General features: G+C 41.7%; 1 protein-coding gene across 1 annotated transcript; it reads right to left on the bottom strand.

Annotated features, from left to right (window-relative positions):
* Positions 1–13,682: 13,682 nt before the first annotated feature.
* Positions 13,683–14,570, bottom strand: LOC140334643 (olfactory receptor 1G1-like). The gene has a single exon (XM_072416882.1). It carries the CDS (start codon positions 14,568–14,570, stop codon positions 13,683–13,685), a length of 888 nt encoding a protein of 295 aa, XP_072272983.1.
* Between the last annotated feature and the right edge of the window lie 423 nt (positions 14,571–14,993).

The following is a 14,993-nucleotide window of genomic DNA, read 5'->3' as shown; positions in this document are numbered from 1 at the left end:
GGTGTACTCCATGGTTCAGAATTGGAACCTTTACTTTTCAACATATTTATATAGAATTAGATATAGAGTTTGGAAATAAAGGTACAATGTCTGTTTGCAGGTGACATCAAACTATGTCCTGTAATAAAGTCCATACAAAATGTCTTTTGTCTTACAAGCAGGATACATTGTTTGATTGGTCAATGAAGTGACCAATTACATTTAATATGATTTAATTAGATAAATGTACAGATATGCATTTGAAGGTTAACAACATACGTGTTTCATACAGACTAGGTGGAGAAAGTCTGGGCAAATCATAGAGAATAAGATAGAGAAAATAGATAGAGATAAAGATAGAGAAGGATCTGGGTGTTTCACTAGATCATAGATGTAAAAATGGCATGCAATGCCAAGGGGCCTAAAGTATAGAATTTTACAAATTACAGTTTTTTAACCCACCATTTTGAGCTAGTTCTTCAAAGAAAGGACACAATGCACTAGCTGCAAATAAAAAATATTCATAAGTGATAAAAAAAAAATAATAATGATATATTTTCTAATTATATTCTATGTTCAGGTTCTTTAAAAAACACAGGTTCACTTGTTAGAATCAATTGTACTACAAAGCGATGTGAAAACAAATTGCTGTTCTTCAGGTCCTTGGACTGTCTTGTTGTTGACCATGAGGATAGTTTGGTCGTCTTGGTGAAGACATTGATGGACTCCTAAGGAAAGTCGATTTATATTTTGATAACCAGAACTCATGTCTCTTATGTTGCAATGTCTGATGTGCAGTTTGTGCAATTACTTAACATGTCATATGTTTATGTTTGGGGGCCTCTGGGTGGCATTTGTCCAGAATTTTAGCCTAAATTAAGTTTTAAGTTAAATCCTCTACAACCTGCAATAAGGTTTCCACTTTGAAAGCTTTCACAGTGAGAAAATTATTTTATATTTTATATTATTGTATTATTTAAAATATCTTATTATAGTAAAACATATAATTTTATATATATAAGTTTGGGACATAATGTAGGGTTTAATTTATTTTTGTATATTATGAACTAATTTTGTTCATACTATATGAACTGTATAGTATGAACTTTAAAGTAAGTAAAAGTATAAGTAGAATAATTCATACTATACAAAAAAAATGTAACCTTACATTATGTCCCAAACTTTATGAGTTTTGTTATAATATAGGACTACTATCTAGGAGTATAAATAGACAAACCAAAAAAATAAAAATTGTCAAAATTGTTTTATCCCTTTATTTAAGGTTACATTACAAAATAAAATCATAAAAATGTTGTTAATTGCATATATTTAGCTGGTACCTTTCAGATGAATGACTATTATAGTATACCCACTGTGTCTAAGTGAATGTGTAAGTATATTGAAAAAATAGCAAATTGCCAAAACAGTTCACATACCTTTTTCTTAGAATTCTGGGAGGACATCAGAACACCTGGAGGAAAATCACAGAAACAGGGAGAAAATAAACAAACTATAGAGCAGCTATACTCTCCATCGCTCTGCTTAGGCAGTCAATGAATGCTGGACAATTTTATACTCTTCTGATCTTTGCTTTGTGTAATGAAAGTTACTGTAAAATTAGGCGAATCCCACAAGGAAACAATAATTGTCATCAATAGATTTCTACCAAAGTTGTTCCCCCGATGTATACCAGCCAACTTTTCTAACAAAACTGTTTGATAACATTTTCATGTTAGTAATAATTGTGAAATATCTAAGATGAATTAACTATTTATAGATAATTCTTTTCCTATTTTGATATGTAAGAATTGAAACGTCTGTCAGGAGGGTCAAGATTCACCCTCTGCTTGTTCTGGAGACCATTTTCATGTAATATGAAATCAGAAATGTGTATGTTTGCCACTGGGACAGGACGTTTGTTCTAAAATAGATTTCTCCAAACTTTGAAAAGATATCTATTCGCTACATCTTGTGTTTCAAAAATATGGAATGGAGACAAATGTTGCCAACTGTACCCATACAACAAAAATCCTAACAAAACTCCAACAACAATCTCAAAACTGGAAAAATGCTTTGGCTTTAGACATGTTTAACGTTTTATTTATCACATTTAATACAAAATGTAGTTTTTCACTGGTAAATAAACCTGTACGTGGAAACCAGTGGCAGAGGCCTAAATGTTTCTGGCGCAGGCAGAGGTCGCAGCAGAGTAAAGGGGCGTGTTAGCAGTAATTGCAGTGAGAGGCCTGAGCTCCCAGTGTCATCTAGCGATCGTGTCTTGACCAGCAACCCAGCGATTCTTGATTGGTTAACTCGGTCATTCACTTCATCCCAAGTGACATCAGACACCCCCAGCCAGTTCGAGTTCGTCAGACACAACCCTTAGTTGGCATGGCCAGGCAGCAGGCCCTGTACCCTCACCAGTCCCCAAACTGCATGCTGTTGGCTCAGCTCCACTATACCACGAGGATGACCTAGTAGAGGACAGTCAGCAGCTACTGCCCAGCCAAAATCTGAAAGAAGACATCCGCCACTTCCTCCGCTAGGCAGGCAAGTAGTGATGAGGAGAGTGGCGTGGGAGGTGGTGTTGAGAGCGGTCGGGCTCCTGACCCAGAGACTGTTGAGGAGGACATCAGTGACGTGCATACACTACTCCATAATGATGAAGCCCATCGCACTTGGGAGCCAGGTGAAGATGGGACTTCATCATCATCAGGAGAAGAGGGTGGCAGCTTGCCTGTGAGGCAGCGGCTGAGCCAGAAAGACGGTAGCATGGTTGGTAGTCAGCAGGGTGGCAGCAGTGGGAGGTCGGGAGCCAAACGTGCCCAGGGTAGACCACCTGCTTTGCAGCAGCCTACCTGCCTGGGAAGTAGTGTTGCAGGGGTTCACGGAGGCAGCAGCGGTAGCAGTCAGTCAGTGTGAAGTGTTGGGGGGAAAATCACCTACTCGGCACCACGGCCCTGCGTCAACATATGCAGTGTCACAATAAAGTGGCCTGGGAGAACCGTGGCTCCAATGTAGTGGTTCAGCCAGCCGCAGCAACCACTGGCTCAACCAGTGGCACCCACCACAGCTTTCAGGCAGTCAAGGCACCACTGCCTCAGCCGAAGGTAGCTGTATGTCATTTCCATCTTCTGCTAGTCCAGATGGTCCTGCTCCTCCTCCTCCTACTCCTCGTCAGTCATTCCGTCAGCAATCGATCACCGAAGCTATTGCCAAGAGACAACAGTATGCGTGCACTCATCCAATGGCGCAGAAGCTGAATGTGCTCCTGTCCAAGTTGCTGGTGCTGCAGTACCTCCCTTTCCAAGTGGTAGACTCTGCACCTTTCAGAGAACTGATGGCTTGCGCCGAGCCGAAGTGGAGAGTCCCAAGCAGTCATTTCTTTGCGAAAAAGGCAGTACCAGCCCTGCACAAATATTTAGAACAGAAGGTGGGCCAGTCCTTGAGCCTGTCGGTGTCTGCCAAAGTGCACGGCAGCGCCGAAATGTGGAGCTGTAACTACAGTCAGGGACAATACATGTCTTTTACGGCCCACTGGGTGAATGTGATTCCTGCACAGCCACACCAGCAACTTGGCCAGGAGACACTGCTTCCACCTCCACATTCTCACACTGCTGGTCCTGCGAAAACGGCCGCCTCTGCCTCCTCATCCTCCACCGTGTCCTCCACTGCAGGGACAATTCACAGTGCCCCTCCAGCATACCACATGTGCAGGGCACGGCGGTGTCATGCTGTTCTGCACCTGGTTTGCCTGGGCGAACGGAGTCACACAGGGGAGGAACTGCTTCGAGTGATTCATCAAGAAATCTAATCATGGCTTTTTCCGCGACCACTTAAAATCGGAACCATGGTGACCGACAACGGGAAGAACATTGTGTCGACGCTGCGTCAAGGAAGGCTGAGCCATGCTCCCTGCATGGCACACATCTTCAATCTGGTTGTCAAGCGGTTCCTGAAGTCTTCCACCCATCTGCAAGACATGATAAAAATGACCAGGAAACTTTGCATGCACTTCAGCCACTCATACACCGCAAAGGGCACCCTCCTTGAGCTGCAGTGGCAGAACGGCATCCCCTAACATAGGCTAATATTCAACGTTTCCACCCGTTGGAATTCTACCCTTCATATGTTGGACCGACTATACGAACAGAGAAAGGTCATCAATGAATTCTTGATGATCCAAGCGGATAGGAGTACTCCCATGTGTAACTTTGATGTCAGCCAGTGGCAGCTCATGTGTGACACCTGCCGTTTGCTCAGGCCCTTTGAGGAGGCCACGTTATTTGTCAGTAGCCAGGACTACGTGATGAACAACGTCATTCCACTGCTTCATGTCCTGGAACAGATGCTGGTCAATCTGGCTGGTCAGGGGACTGGAGACGTGGCGCCTAGATCTCACGGCCACATGAGCCCTGTGGGGGCTGAACTAGAGGAGGAGGAGGAGGACATTGGAGCAAAGGCAATGTATAGCGAAATGGGGGGTTTTTCTACTCAGGTGACAGGAGAGGAGGTGCAGGAGCAGCAAGAGGAGCAAGAGGGAGATGAAGAAGACGAGGCAGAGGACCCAGACACACCGTGGCAGTATGCAGTGGAGATAGAAGCAGGGAGTCTCTCCGAGGGATGACTTTATGCTCTCCACCTTGTTCGACCCTCGCTACTGGTCCAAAATGGGGGCCTTTTTTACACCCGCTGAGAGGGAGGATAAACTGAACTACTACAGAGATATCCTATGTAGTCCATCCTCTTGCGGGTCCGACCGGGGGGGCGCCCTCTGCACTCACGTTCCACTGCCATGGCTGCTGGGGAGGGGTGGGGTGGCAGGAGCAGTACCAGCTACATCAGCAGCAGCCTGAGTCTAGAGTCGCTGATGAACAGCTTTATTTACCCGCATAGTGAAGAAAATACTGACCAGCAGCTAGACATAGAGCAGAACCTGAACCAGCTGGTGGTGGCATATTTGGACTGCTAACCGTCATTGAAGATCCGCTGGACTACTGGGCAGCCAAACTGGATTTGTGGCCGCAACTGGCCGAGTAGTGTGGCATCAGAGCAGGTGTTTAATGGGGCTGGGGCCATAGTTGCCTCAAGAGGAACTCGCCAGTCCACCCAAAATGTAGAGAGACTGACCTTTGTCAAGATGAATCAGGCGTGGATCAGCCAGGATTTCCACCCACCAATGCCTGATGCATCTGATTAGATGATCCATGCCGCCTGACCCAAACCTTAACAAAAGAGACAAAAGAGGTTTCTTCTGGCTACCTGCCTCAGCTACTACTCTGATGCCACACATCAGATGCGAAGAGCTCCTTCTTTCACCCACCATCATCAGCGGGTACTGGTAATGCCACCCACCGCCCCACTCTCTCACCAGGTCGCTTTGTGGTCTCCTGATGCTACTGCTGCTGCCATCTCCACACTATGTCACCTTGCCACTCTGTGGTCTCCTCATGCTGCTGCTGCCATCTCCACACTATGTCACCTTGCCACTCTGTGGTCTCCTGATGCTGTCGCCACCTCCACACTATGTCATTGTGCAACTCTGTGGCCTCCTGATGCTGTCGCCACCTCCAGACTCTCTCATTGTTCCACTCTGTGGTCTCCGCCTAATGCTGCTGCTGCTGCCACCTCTGTGGCCTCTTCCTGATGTTGCTGCTGCCTCCACCTCCAGACTCTGTCATTGTGCCACTCTGTAGCCTCCTGATGCTGCTGCCACCTCCAGACTCTGTCATTGTGCCACTTTGTGGTTTCCGCCTGATGCTGCTGCTGCCGCCACCTCCAGAGCCTGTCATTGTGCCACTCTCTGGTCTCCGCCTGATGCTGCTGCCGCCGCCACCTCTGTGGCCTCTTCCTGATGTTGATGCTGCTGCCACCTCCAGTCTCTGTCCTTGTGTCACTCTGTAGCCTCCTGATGCTGCCCCCACCTCCAGACACTGTCATTGTGCCACTCTGTGGCTAGTTATCCCTGTGGTAAATTTTCTGACACCTCCTGCTCCGTACCCAAAAGTTGCAAGGATCAAGAGGCCCCACTTTTACGGTCTGTATTCATACTGAAAATCCTGATGGTGCCACCCCCTCCAGACTCTGTTATTGTGCCATTCTGTGGCCAGTTATCCCTGTGGTAAATTTTCTGAAACCTCCTGCTCAAAACCTAAAAGTTACAAGGATCAAGAGGCCCAGTCTGACTCACGGTCTGTATTCTGTGACACCAAAGCAGGATTGGAGGTGGAAGGGAGATATATTTGCCCAGGATTCCTCTCCTGTGTGAAGTAGCAGGTGGAAGACTCTCACTTGTGACATAATTAATGAAGAAGCACTAGGGGTGGGGATATAACATAGAGCCAGGAGCTCAGTCAGTAGGTCTGCTTGGAGAGACACAGACAGGGGTTCTGTGTAGGGGAGGTCTGCTTGGAGAGACACAGACAGGGGCTCTGTGATGTATAGTAAGTGCCGGACAGGCAAGGTTTTCTTTTGCTGTTTTTGTTTTTTTATCTGCAACCTTCAATAAACCTGTCTACAAGCCAGCTTAAGGCTGATACCTCGGTGTGTGATCTGGGTTGGATGAACCAGACAAGTGTCCTTTGACCCCAGCAAAGGCGATCCTGAGCGTAACTCCTCACAATTCATACTGAAAATCCTGATGCTGTCGCCATCTCCAGTCTCTGTCATTGTGTCACTCTGTAGCCTCCTGATGCTGCCCCCACCTCCAGACTCTGTCATTGTGCCACTCTGTGGCCAGTTATCCCTGTGGTAAATTTTCTGACACCTCCTGCTCCAAACCCAAAAGGTGCAAGGATCGAGAGGCCTCACTGTCATGGTCTGTATTCATACTGAAAATCCTGATGCTGCCGCCACCTCCAGACTCTGTCATTGTGCCACTCTGTAGCCTCCTGATGCTGCCACCACTTCCAGACTCTGTCATTGTGCCACTCTGTGGCCAGTTATCCCTGTGGTAATTTTTCTGACACCTCCTGCTCCAAACCCAAAAGTTGCAAGGATCAAGAGGCCCCACTTTCACGTTCTGTATTCATACTGAAAATCCTGATGCTGCCGCCACCTCCACACTCGGTCATTGTGCCACTCTGTGGCCTCCGCCTGATGCTGCTGCTGCCCCCACCTCAGTCACCCTCTCCACTCTGTCGGGGGGCTCTAGTTGTATAAGCGGTTAATAGAACAGGAATAGATATGGCCAGTTTACATCCAGAAGTTAATATATGAAACTCCTGCTAGTATTTAATGTATTTGTACATTCTTATGTATATATCATCCCCTTCTTACCACACCTCTTATCTTGTTCATATTGTTTAGCATTTTTGCATCTAATTAAGCAATTAATTGGCATAAAGCTAATGTGGTATCTATAGTTAAAAAAGGATGAAGTTTACCAATGAACCAAAGGCCTATATGTTTAATTTCTATAGTTAGGACTATTCTAAAGAGTTTGATAAGGGAATCACACAGGAGAGCATTCCCTAGAAATAATATTGCAAGTGAAAATCATGAAGGATTTACATTACTTCCCTCTTCAAACTTCTTAGCATTTTTGTATCTCTGTCAGGGCTGCAGATCAATCATTGTAAATCAATCACCCTCAATAATAACATTACCACCGAACTCCAAGAGATTGAATGTTGAATTTTGAACACCACTTGGGCATTAGCCTTACCCCCACCAACTTGGGGGTATATCTGTATGCCCATCTTCAAACAAACTTTCCCAGATCTTTTGAGGTGGTCTGTCAACCTGCTTCCTTATATCAACTCCCAGACGTGACCTCCACATTCTACAAGTTAGAATTCTGAAATGTATATGGAGTCAGAGGAAGTAGAATTCAAAATTTCATGCCATGTTTTCACCTAGATCCGTTGTGAGGTCCGAAATTGCCCCTAATATGAGTTGAGGTAAACCAGCCGGTTTGAGGGTTGAGACCTTGGTGACTTCATGTGCAAATTGTTCAAAATATTTTTATTAAAACATAATGCATGGCCTTTGAACTATAGACAGGAGGGCTACATTGGTTAACAATGGGGTCTTTGTGTGTTGTAACAGCTGGCCAAAAGAAATCACAGGGTTTCGTCCAGAATGATAGGTACATTTGTCCCAGATACAGATTATACCCAGAGTATTTTTCTGTTTAGTCAGACAGTTTTCCTTTTGACCTGAAGGTGGAGTTGAAGTACCAGGCTTAATGAAAATGAGCTCCATGGCCAGGTGGGGGAGCTAAAGAGGCCTGGGTATGATCAAGTGTAATTGTCTCACCTGAAATGCATCCTGGAAAATAGGCTGGGGATATAAACTTCCAGCCTGCTAATTCCTGTGGCTCTGTCTTGGCTGGTGAACTGGGAGGAGGTCCAAGGTGAACTATGAGTAAAGACAGAGACTATATTTGGAAAAACTATATGGTTAGGGCCTAAGAGTGCTGCACAGCACTAGGTTGGGCTGGATTGTTAGTTAAGGGAACTAACAGTGACTTAGTGGCCAAGTGGCCATGCTTTCTTTTGCTGTTTGTTTTATTTTGCCTGTTTGTGTGTGGAAATAGTATTAGTGAATAAAACCCTTGATGTACTTTTAACCTGCTGGCCCTGTTTCCTGTTTGAAGCTGTCCTGAAGCTGTCTTTTGTTTAGAGCACACAGCATCATTGTGTGAAAGAAATAAAAATAAGTGCATGCACATTCACAACCTTATATAACTTTCACTTTATAACATTCACTGCTCTCCCTTTTCTATAGATTAAATAACACTGGGGAACACATTTTTTGTTGCGTTAGATCTTACACTTGTTTTTTACTAATGTTTGGGTGGTGAATCCAGAAACGACCCTAGTTTTTTGCTATCACATCAAGTTTTTACAATACTGGGTGTCCTCCATTTTTGTCAAAAAACATTCTACATACAATGAAAAAATAATGAAATAAGACCTTGTACTGTTTTTTTTTTAAGTTTCTTTTGTTCATACAAAGGATTTATTGTTACATGGCATTTGACATATGACATTTTTTTTAGTAAAACATTTGAAAATTATGTGGGTATGCAGTATGGTAAAAATGTATACTTATAGCTTTTCCTGGAGTGTTCACTGTTAGGACAATCCCGCCTTATACTCCAGCAATAGTCAGTCATCATATGTACATCCCATCTACCCTGATACCATCCTTCCATGACCTTCAAATCTTGGTGGAATCGTTCACTTTGCTCATCACTGACTGCACCAAGGTTTTCCGGGAAGTTAGAAAGATGGCTATGCAGAAAATACACCTCGATGCTCATATTGCAACCAACCATTTTCATGTGCAGGAGGCGGGAATATAATATTCTTTCTACAAGTGGCTCATGTAGAATGTTTCAATCACCTGGTTTTTTGGGAAGATCTTGGAGGCCAATTCCTTTCCACCCAATGTCTCTCATGAGCTCTGCTGTCTCACATGCACGAATAAAGGTTACTTGGTGTATCCGCGTTGCTGACCAAGAAAGAAGCATACCATTTTAAGGTCAACACAGATGACCCAATTTTGTTGGTGATATTGCAACAACTCAATGACTCTCTTCATGTCTGCATATTCTTCACAAAAAAAAACTCAATGGTCAAGTGGGACTAACCCAAATATATTGCCATTTTGAAGGAGGACACACTTTAAGCTCCGCTTTGAGCTATCGATGAATAGTCGCCATTCAGTTGAATTAAAGATTGGAATTCCCAGTTCCTCCATTAAACCAGGTTTGTTATGGTAAAACACAAAGCCACTGTCAGTTCTAAAGTACTGCAGAAATGCAATTTCCCTGGTTTGAAAGTACAATACCATTGTTCCTTTTCAGGTAAGTTCTTCTCATGCCTTGATGCTAGGAGTTCTGAAGCCTTCTTCGATAGTTCCAAATCACGTGCCAAACTACTCAACTGATCAAATCCCTTACGAACAGAGTCTTCTTCAATTTCAAACTCTTCATCAATATTGTCACCTAGTTCATCACCATAATCATGTTCTTCTGAGAGGGTAGTGTAACGAAAACCGGCATAGAGATGTCATCTGAATGAGCCACTGGTCGTATAGCTGATGGTAGACTAGGATACTCTCTGTTACATTTATTACATTATTACATTTATTTTTCTTGTTATATCCTGAAGTTTTCATAATACAAAAGTAACAGTCACTGAAATTATCTCCTCGTTCTCGCAAAACCATAGGTGTACCGAATGGCATCTTATCACGTGTTCCCTTTGTCCACATCCGTAAACCCCGGACACACTGTTTGCACACCTTATGAGGGTCCCAAGACTTTTCTTGATCACCAAGTTTAACTTTGAAATGTGTCAAAAAGGCTTGCTCTAAAAATGTGTTGATGTTCGCCCTTTAACTGGGAATGGTGAAAGTGCCACCAATATAACAAAATGAATCAGGGTTGTTTAGGCACTTACGACGAGAAACAGCAGAGCCAGACATGATCTGAAAGAAAGGAAATACGTGTGTAAGTAGAAAATACATTTTTCTTATTCTCTACGTAGAGGAGCGCACAACCTCCGAACACACTTGGGTCTTGTGTGTAAATGAATAGCCTATACAGTAATCGCATTAATATAAGCGAGAAAAAAACTGACATGATAGAAGAAAACTAACTGCACTTTCAGAATCAGCATACCTATTTAAGTGTAAATAGGCTTAACAATTGAAGTCAACAAAAAATTTTTCAAAATTGTTCCCCAGTGTAATAGTTAGACCTTTTTATTCATAATTTAAACTCTCCCGCAACTTCACAATTTTACACTGATGTATCCTTTTACGTGGCTGTATCCTATGTCGTAATATAATTCTTGTAATAAAGCCCCAATCTGTTCTCTTTGTCTGTAAAAAATTTGGATCTAGATTTTCTATTTAAAGTTGTCCTGCTGCTAGCTAATTTTACATTACTGCATCATCTGTGGTCTTTTAATTCTTATCGAAAAACACCTGTATTTTCTTTTTATTGTGGCCAATACTCTATCATTACAAATCCTCTGCTGCTGGCCAGTTTTACATTTCTTCATTATCTGCAGGCTTTTATTCCTAAAAAGACCTTGATAGAAAATGTCCAGTGGCCAGACAAATTTTTTATCAAAAACAGTCACATAAAACTATTTTGTAATTTTTAGAACTAATTGGAGATATTCCTCCCACTAAAGCATGTGTGATGATCTAAAATGTCTGGCATAATTTTAGTTTTTGTTCACATGTACACCTGAGGATTACACCTAACTTGAAGGTACATGAATGCAAAAGAAAGTGTGTGTGTGTGTGAGTGTGTGTGTGTGTGTGTGGGGGGGGGGGGTTGAAGATTTTAATTTTTTAATATTAAAATGTAAATTATTTAAAGTTTCTAATCTAATATTAAACTGATAAGATCTCTACATGATAGCATTGTGCAGGCTATAGGATTTATTTAAAAATATTTTAGGGGGCATGTCATGTTCCAAAGCTCACACCTCAACCTAACTCAATTTGATTAAGCACAGACTGTGCATGATTTTCTTCTATCTCTGGCAGAGCTACTAGAGTTTTAATAACTCTGAACCCAAAACTACTTATACCTGAAAGTTTCCAGGTTCATTCTTTGCAGGTCAGTGAACATGTGTCAACTAACTTCACACAGCTCTACATTCTGCCTAGTTGTTCCAGGATTGAGTCACGGGTAAGCTTAGGACACATAGTAGGGTGACAACAAAATTAAAAAAGTTAATTGAATTTCTGTATTTTAATATTGCTGGTTGTCAGATTGGAACTCAGACAAAGGTCAAAATAGCTCTGATCCAAGACAGAACCAGCTTTGAAGGGACAATCTGACAATCACTACGGGTGACATTGGAACTTCTGTCCATTTTCCCGTACTTTCTACTTGACATGACAGAAGCAAATTTTTCACCTCTATTAAAAGCCACCAAACAAGTGGCATACTGAAAGACAACAAAATGTAAATTAACAACCATTTTTGCTCTGGTTGCAATGATCATCTAAACAGATATTGAGGGTGTATTTTTCTAACAGAGATAAGAGAGATCCTAATCCATATTTGCTGATACAGCAAGAGAAAAAGGTTTCAATTCCTCATATATTAGGCAGCTGCCATATCACATATATTATAGGACACACAAAAAATCAAGCAATGCTGTACCATAAGGGACTTTTAAGGCAGCAAAACAATATTTGTAATAAAAACAGATTTATTAAGTCATATCTTTTAAAAAGAACAACAGCAAGGGCATAAAAAAACAGAGCATGATATACCAGTTACCACCTTCTAATGAATCCATATGTTTGACATACTAAACCCACAACAATTTCAAGCAAGGAACATACGATTGTAACATCATTATAAAGTGTAGAAAAAACAGAGTAGTACAATCAATATGAAGTGTAAGTACAGAGGTTTTCAATGTGTTTCCTAGATATAAGTCCACTTCATCAGGAAACAAATGTAAAAAAGGTAAGTCCTCAATATAAAATACAACAATATTATTCATAAAATTATTGTGAGCAAAAAACATTTCTGTTAGCACTGCAGGTCGTGCCGGCGCCACTGTGTGGCACCTGGCAGCTACCCCGCAGCCCAAGCCTATCCTCACCATCAGGGGCTCTAGCGAAGACCTGGTAGCTGCTTAGTCACGCCCCTCCGGAGTATAACCAGTCAGTGGCACAGTGGGTCCACACCCGCTTGCATAACAATTTCTACCATATGTGAACCTTCCAGCATATCATGCCACCGTCATTGGGATCTGGACAGAAGTAATTCAGGGGGATGTACCCCAATCTTGCAAACTCAAGATCCAAAGTATATAAGGGTAACCTTCATAAAAGTGTCCTGTGAGTAATGTCACGTGCACTAGTAGAACCAGAACATCCCAGGTCAACCAATTATAAGGAATAATCAACAATGAAAAAAATACAAAACAATATGTATACAGTGACAATTGGCCACTGCAGACTAAGTATACAATCTCCCATATAAGGGAGTTCAATATACAGAAAAAAATATATATGTACATATACGTTAAGTACTCACCAGTTGAAGGTATCAGGAAATGCATGAAAGGTATATAGAAATCAAATGAAAAAATTATTCACAGGGATAGTTTCTCCTCTGTATATGTGTTTGCAATTGAGGCAGCCCCCATAAATACTTACCTCAGTCCAAGGTTTCCGGGACCTGCGACTAGACGTACATGTGCATAAGCACGTATTGATGATGAAACCGGAAATGACAGACGGAACGCAGCCACATTCCTGCCCACCACAGATTGCCCTAAAGAATAAATGAAGAACATGATGTACTGCAATGGTCAACAATGGAGACTTTTAATGTTTGCGGTTTGAAAGCTGCTTCTAATTGTAGTCACCACTAAATAAGCTATAAGAAGGAACCCTTCAAATCAGAGACCTGTAGCAGCTGGCAAAGGAAGAGTGGTCTAAAATTCCAGTGGAGAAAAAAAAAATCATTGATTGTTTCAGAAAGTGAAGTGAAATAACATCAGTTATTACCCCAAACCCTCCCAAACAGCTGAGTTTTTTTTCTGACAATGACAGTACCAAAGCATTTGTAAATGCATCAATTTTTCTGGGAGAGGTTGTGCGTTTTCTGACATAAATGCAAGGGTGCCAACATTTTTGACCATGACTATATATATATACATTTTCGTTAGTTTTGTACTATACAGATCAACTTAGAATTTACTAATGGTTTATGTATGCATGACAGAGTGGAAGAGTTTACGCAAGGAATTCTTTACTTCTTTGTTCCGTAGACTGTATATGAGAGGGTTCAACATGGGCACCACTGTGCTGTAGAACACTGTTAGGATTTGTTCTACTATGTCATATTGATCTGATGCTGGTATCAAATATACAGCTGCAGCTGATCCATAGTAGATGACCAGGATGGTGAGGTGGGATGAGCAGGTGGAGAAGGCTTTTCTTCTGCCATCCTTAGATTTAATACGTAGTATCACCTTGATTATCTTCACATATGATATCAAGTTGCATGCAACTGGAATAAGTCCAAATACTAATAACTCTGCATACATGACTAGGTAAAACATTTCAGTCCCACCACAGGAAATGTTGAGCAGAGCTTTAGTATCACAGAAGAACTGGTGAATGGTTAACGAAGAACAAAAGATAATTTTTAATATGGAACTTGAAATAAAAGATGCGTTTAAAAAACCACTAATCCAGGTCACTATAATTAGTAAGATGCATGTTTTCTTGTTAAGTATTCGATGATAGTCCAAAGGGTGACAAATCGCAACATATCGATCATACGCCATTACAAATATAATTGTGTCCTCAATCGTGGCTGCTAGAAGGAAAAAATACCTCTGGATAAAGCATTCTGTGTAGGATATGGTGTTATTTCCAGTCAGTAAGAAGAAGAGTAGTTTTGGAACATTATCAGTTATGTAACAAATATCAATAATGGACAAGTTACAGAGAAATAAATACATTGGGGTGTGCAAACGAAGATCCAAACAGATCACTGTAATAATAGCAAAGTTTACCAAAATCCCAATAAAAAAAATAAAGAAAAAGAAGACAATGGTAAAAATGAAAAGATTATGCTCAACATTCATGAAAAATGGCAGAATGTGGAATTCTAGCATAGATTTATTGCTTTCCATAGAATGTTGCTATACGAATTTGCTGGAAAATATAGATTTTTTTGAATATTGGCTTAACAGATTTCTATTATATTTTTGATGAGTAAACACAGAAATGCTCTGATGATAAATATTTGCATGATATCTTGGCTTGGAAATCTATATATATAAAATTGGATGTATGTATGTATGTTCCAGACATTTCAACCAAACTTGCTATACGAGCAAACTGCTTGCTCATACATATGACTGAGACTCATGTGAGTGGACCTGTCATTTTTGTACAGCGCTGTGCTATATATCAGAGCTATATTTGGATGTATGTATGTATGTGTGTATGTGATCACTAGGAAACGCATGGAGACATTTCAACCAAACTGCTATGTTCCACCATCA

This window comes from Pyxicephalus adspersus, chromosome 7 (genome assembly GCF_032062135.1).
Source record: "Pyxicephalus adspersus chromosome 7, UCB_Pads_2.0, whole genome shotgun sequence".
Taxonomy (NCBI): domain Eukaryota; kingdom Metazoa; phylum Chordata; class Amphibia; order Anura; family Pyxicephalidae; genus Pyxicephalus; species Pyxicephalus adspersus.
The sequence above is the reverse complement of the archived record's forward strand: the minus strand, read 5'-3'. Positions and strand labels throughout refer to the sequence as shown.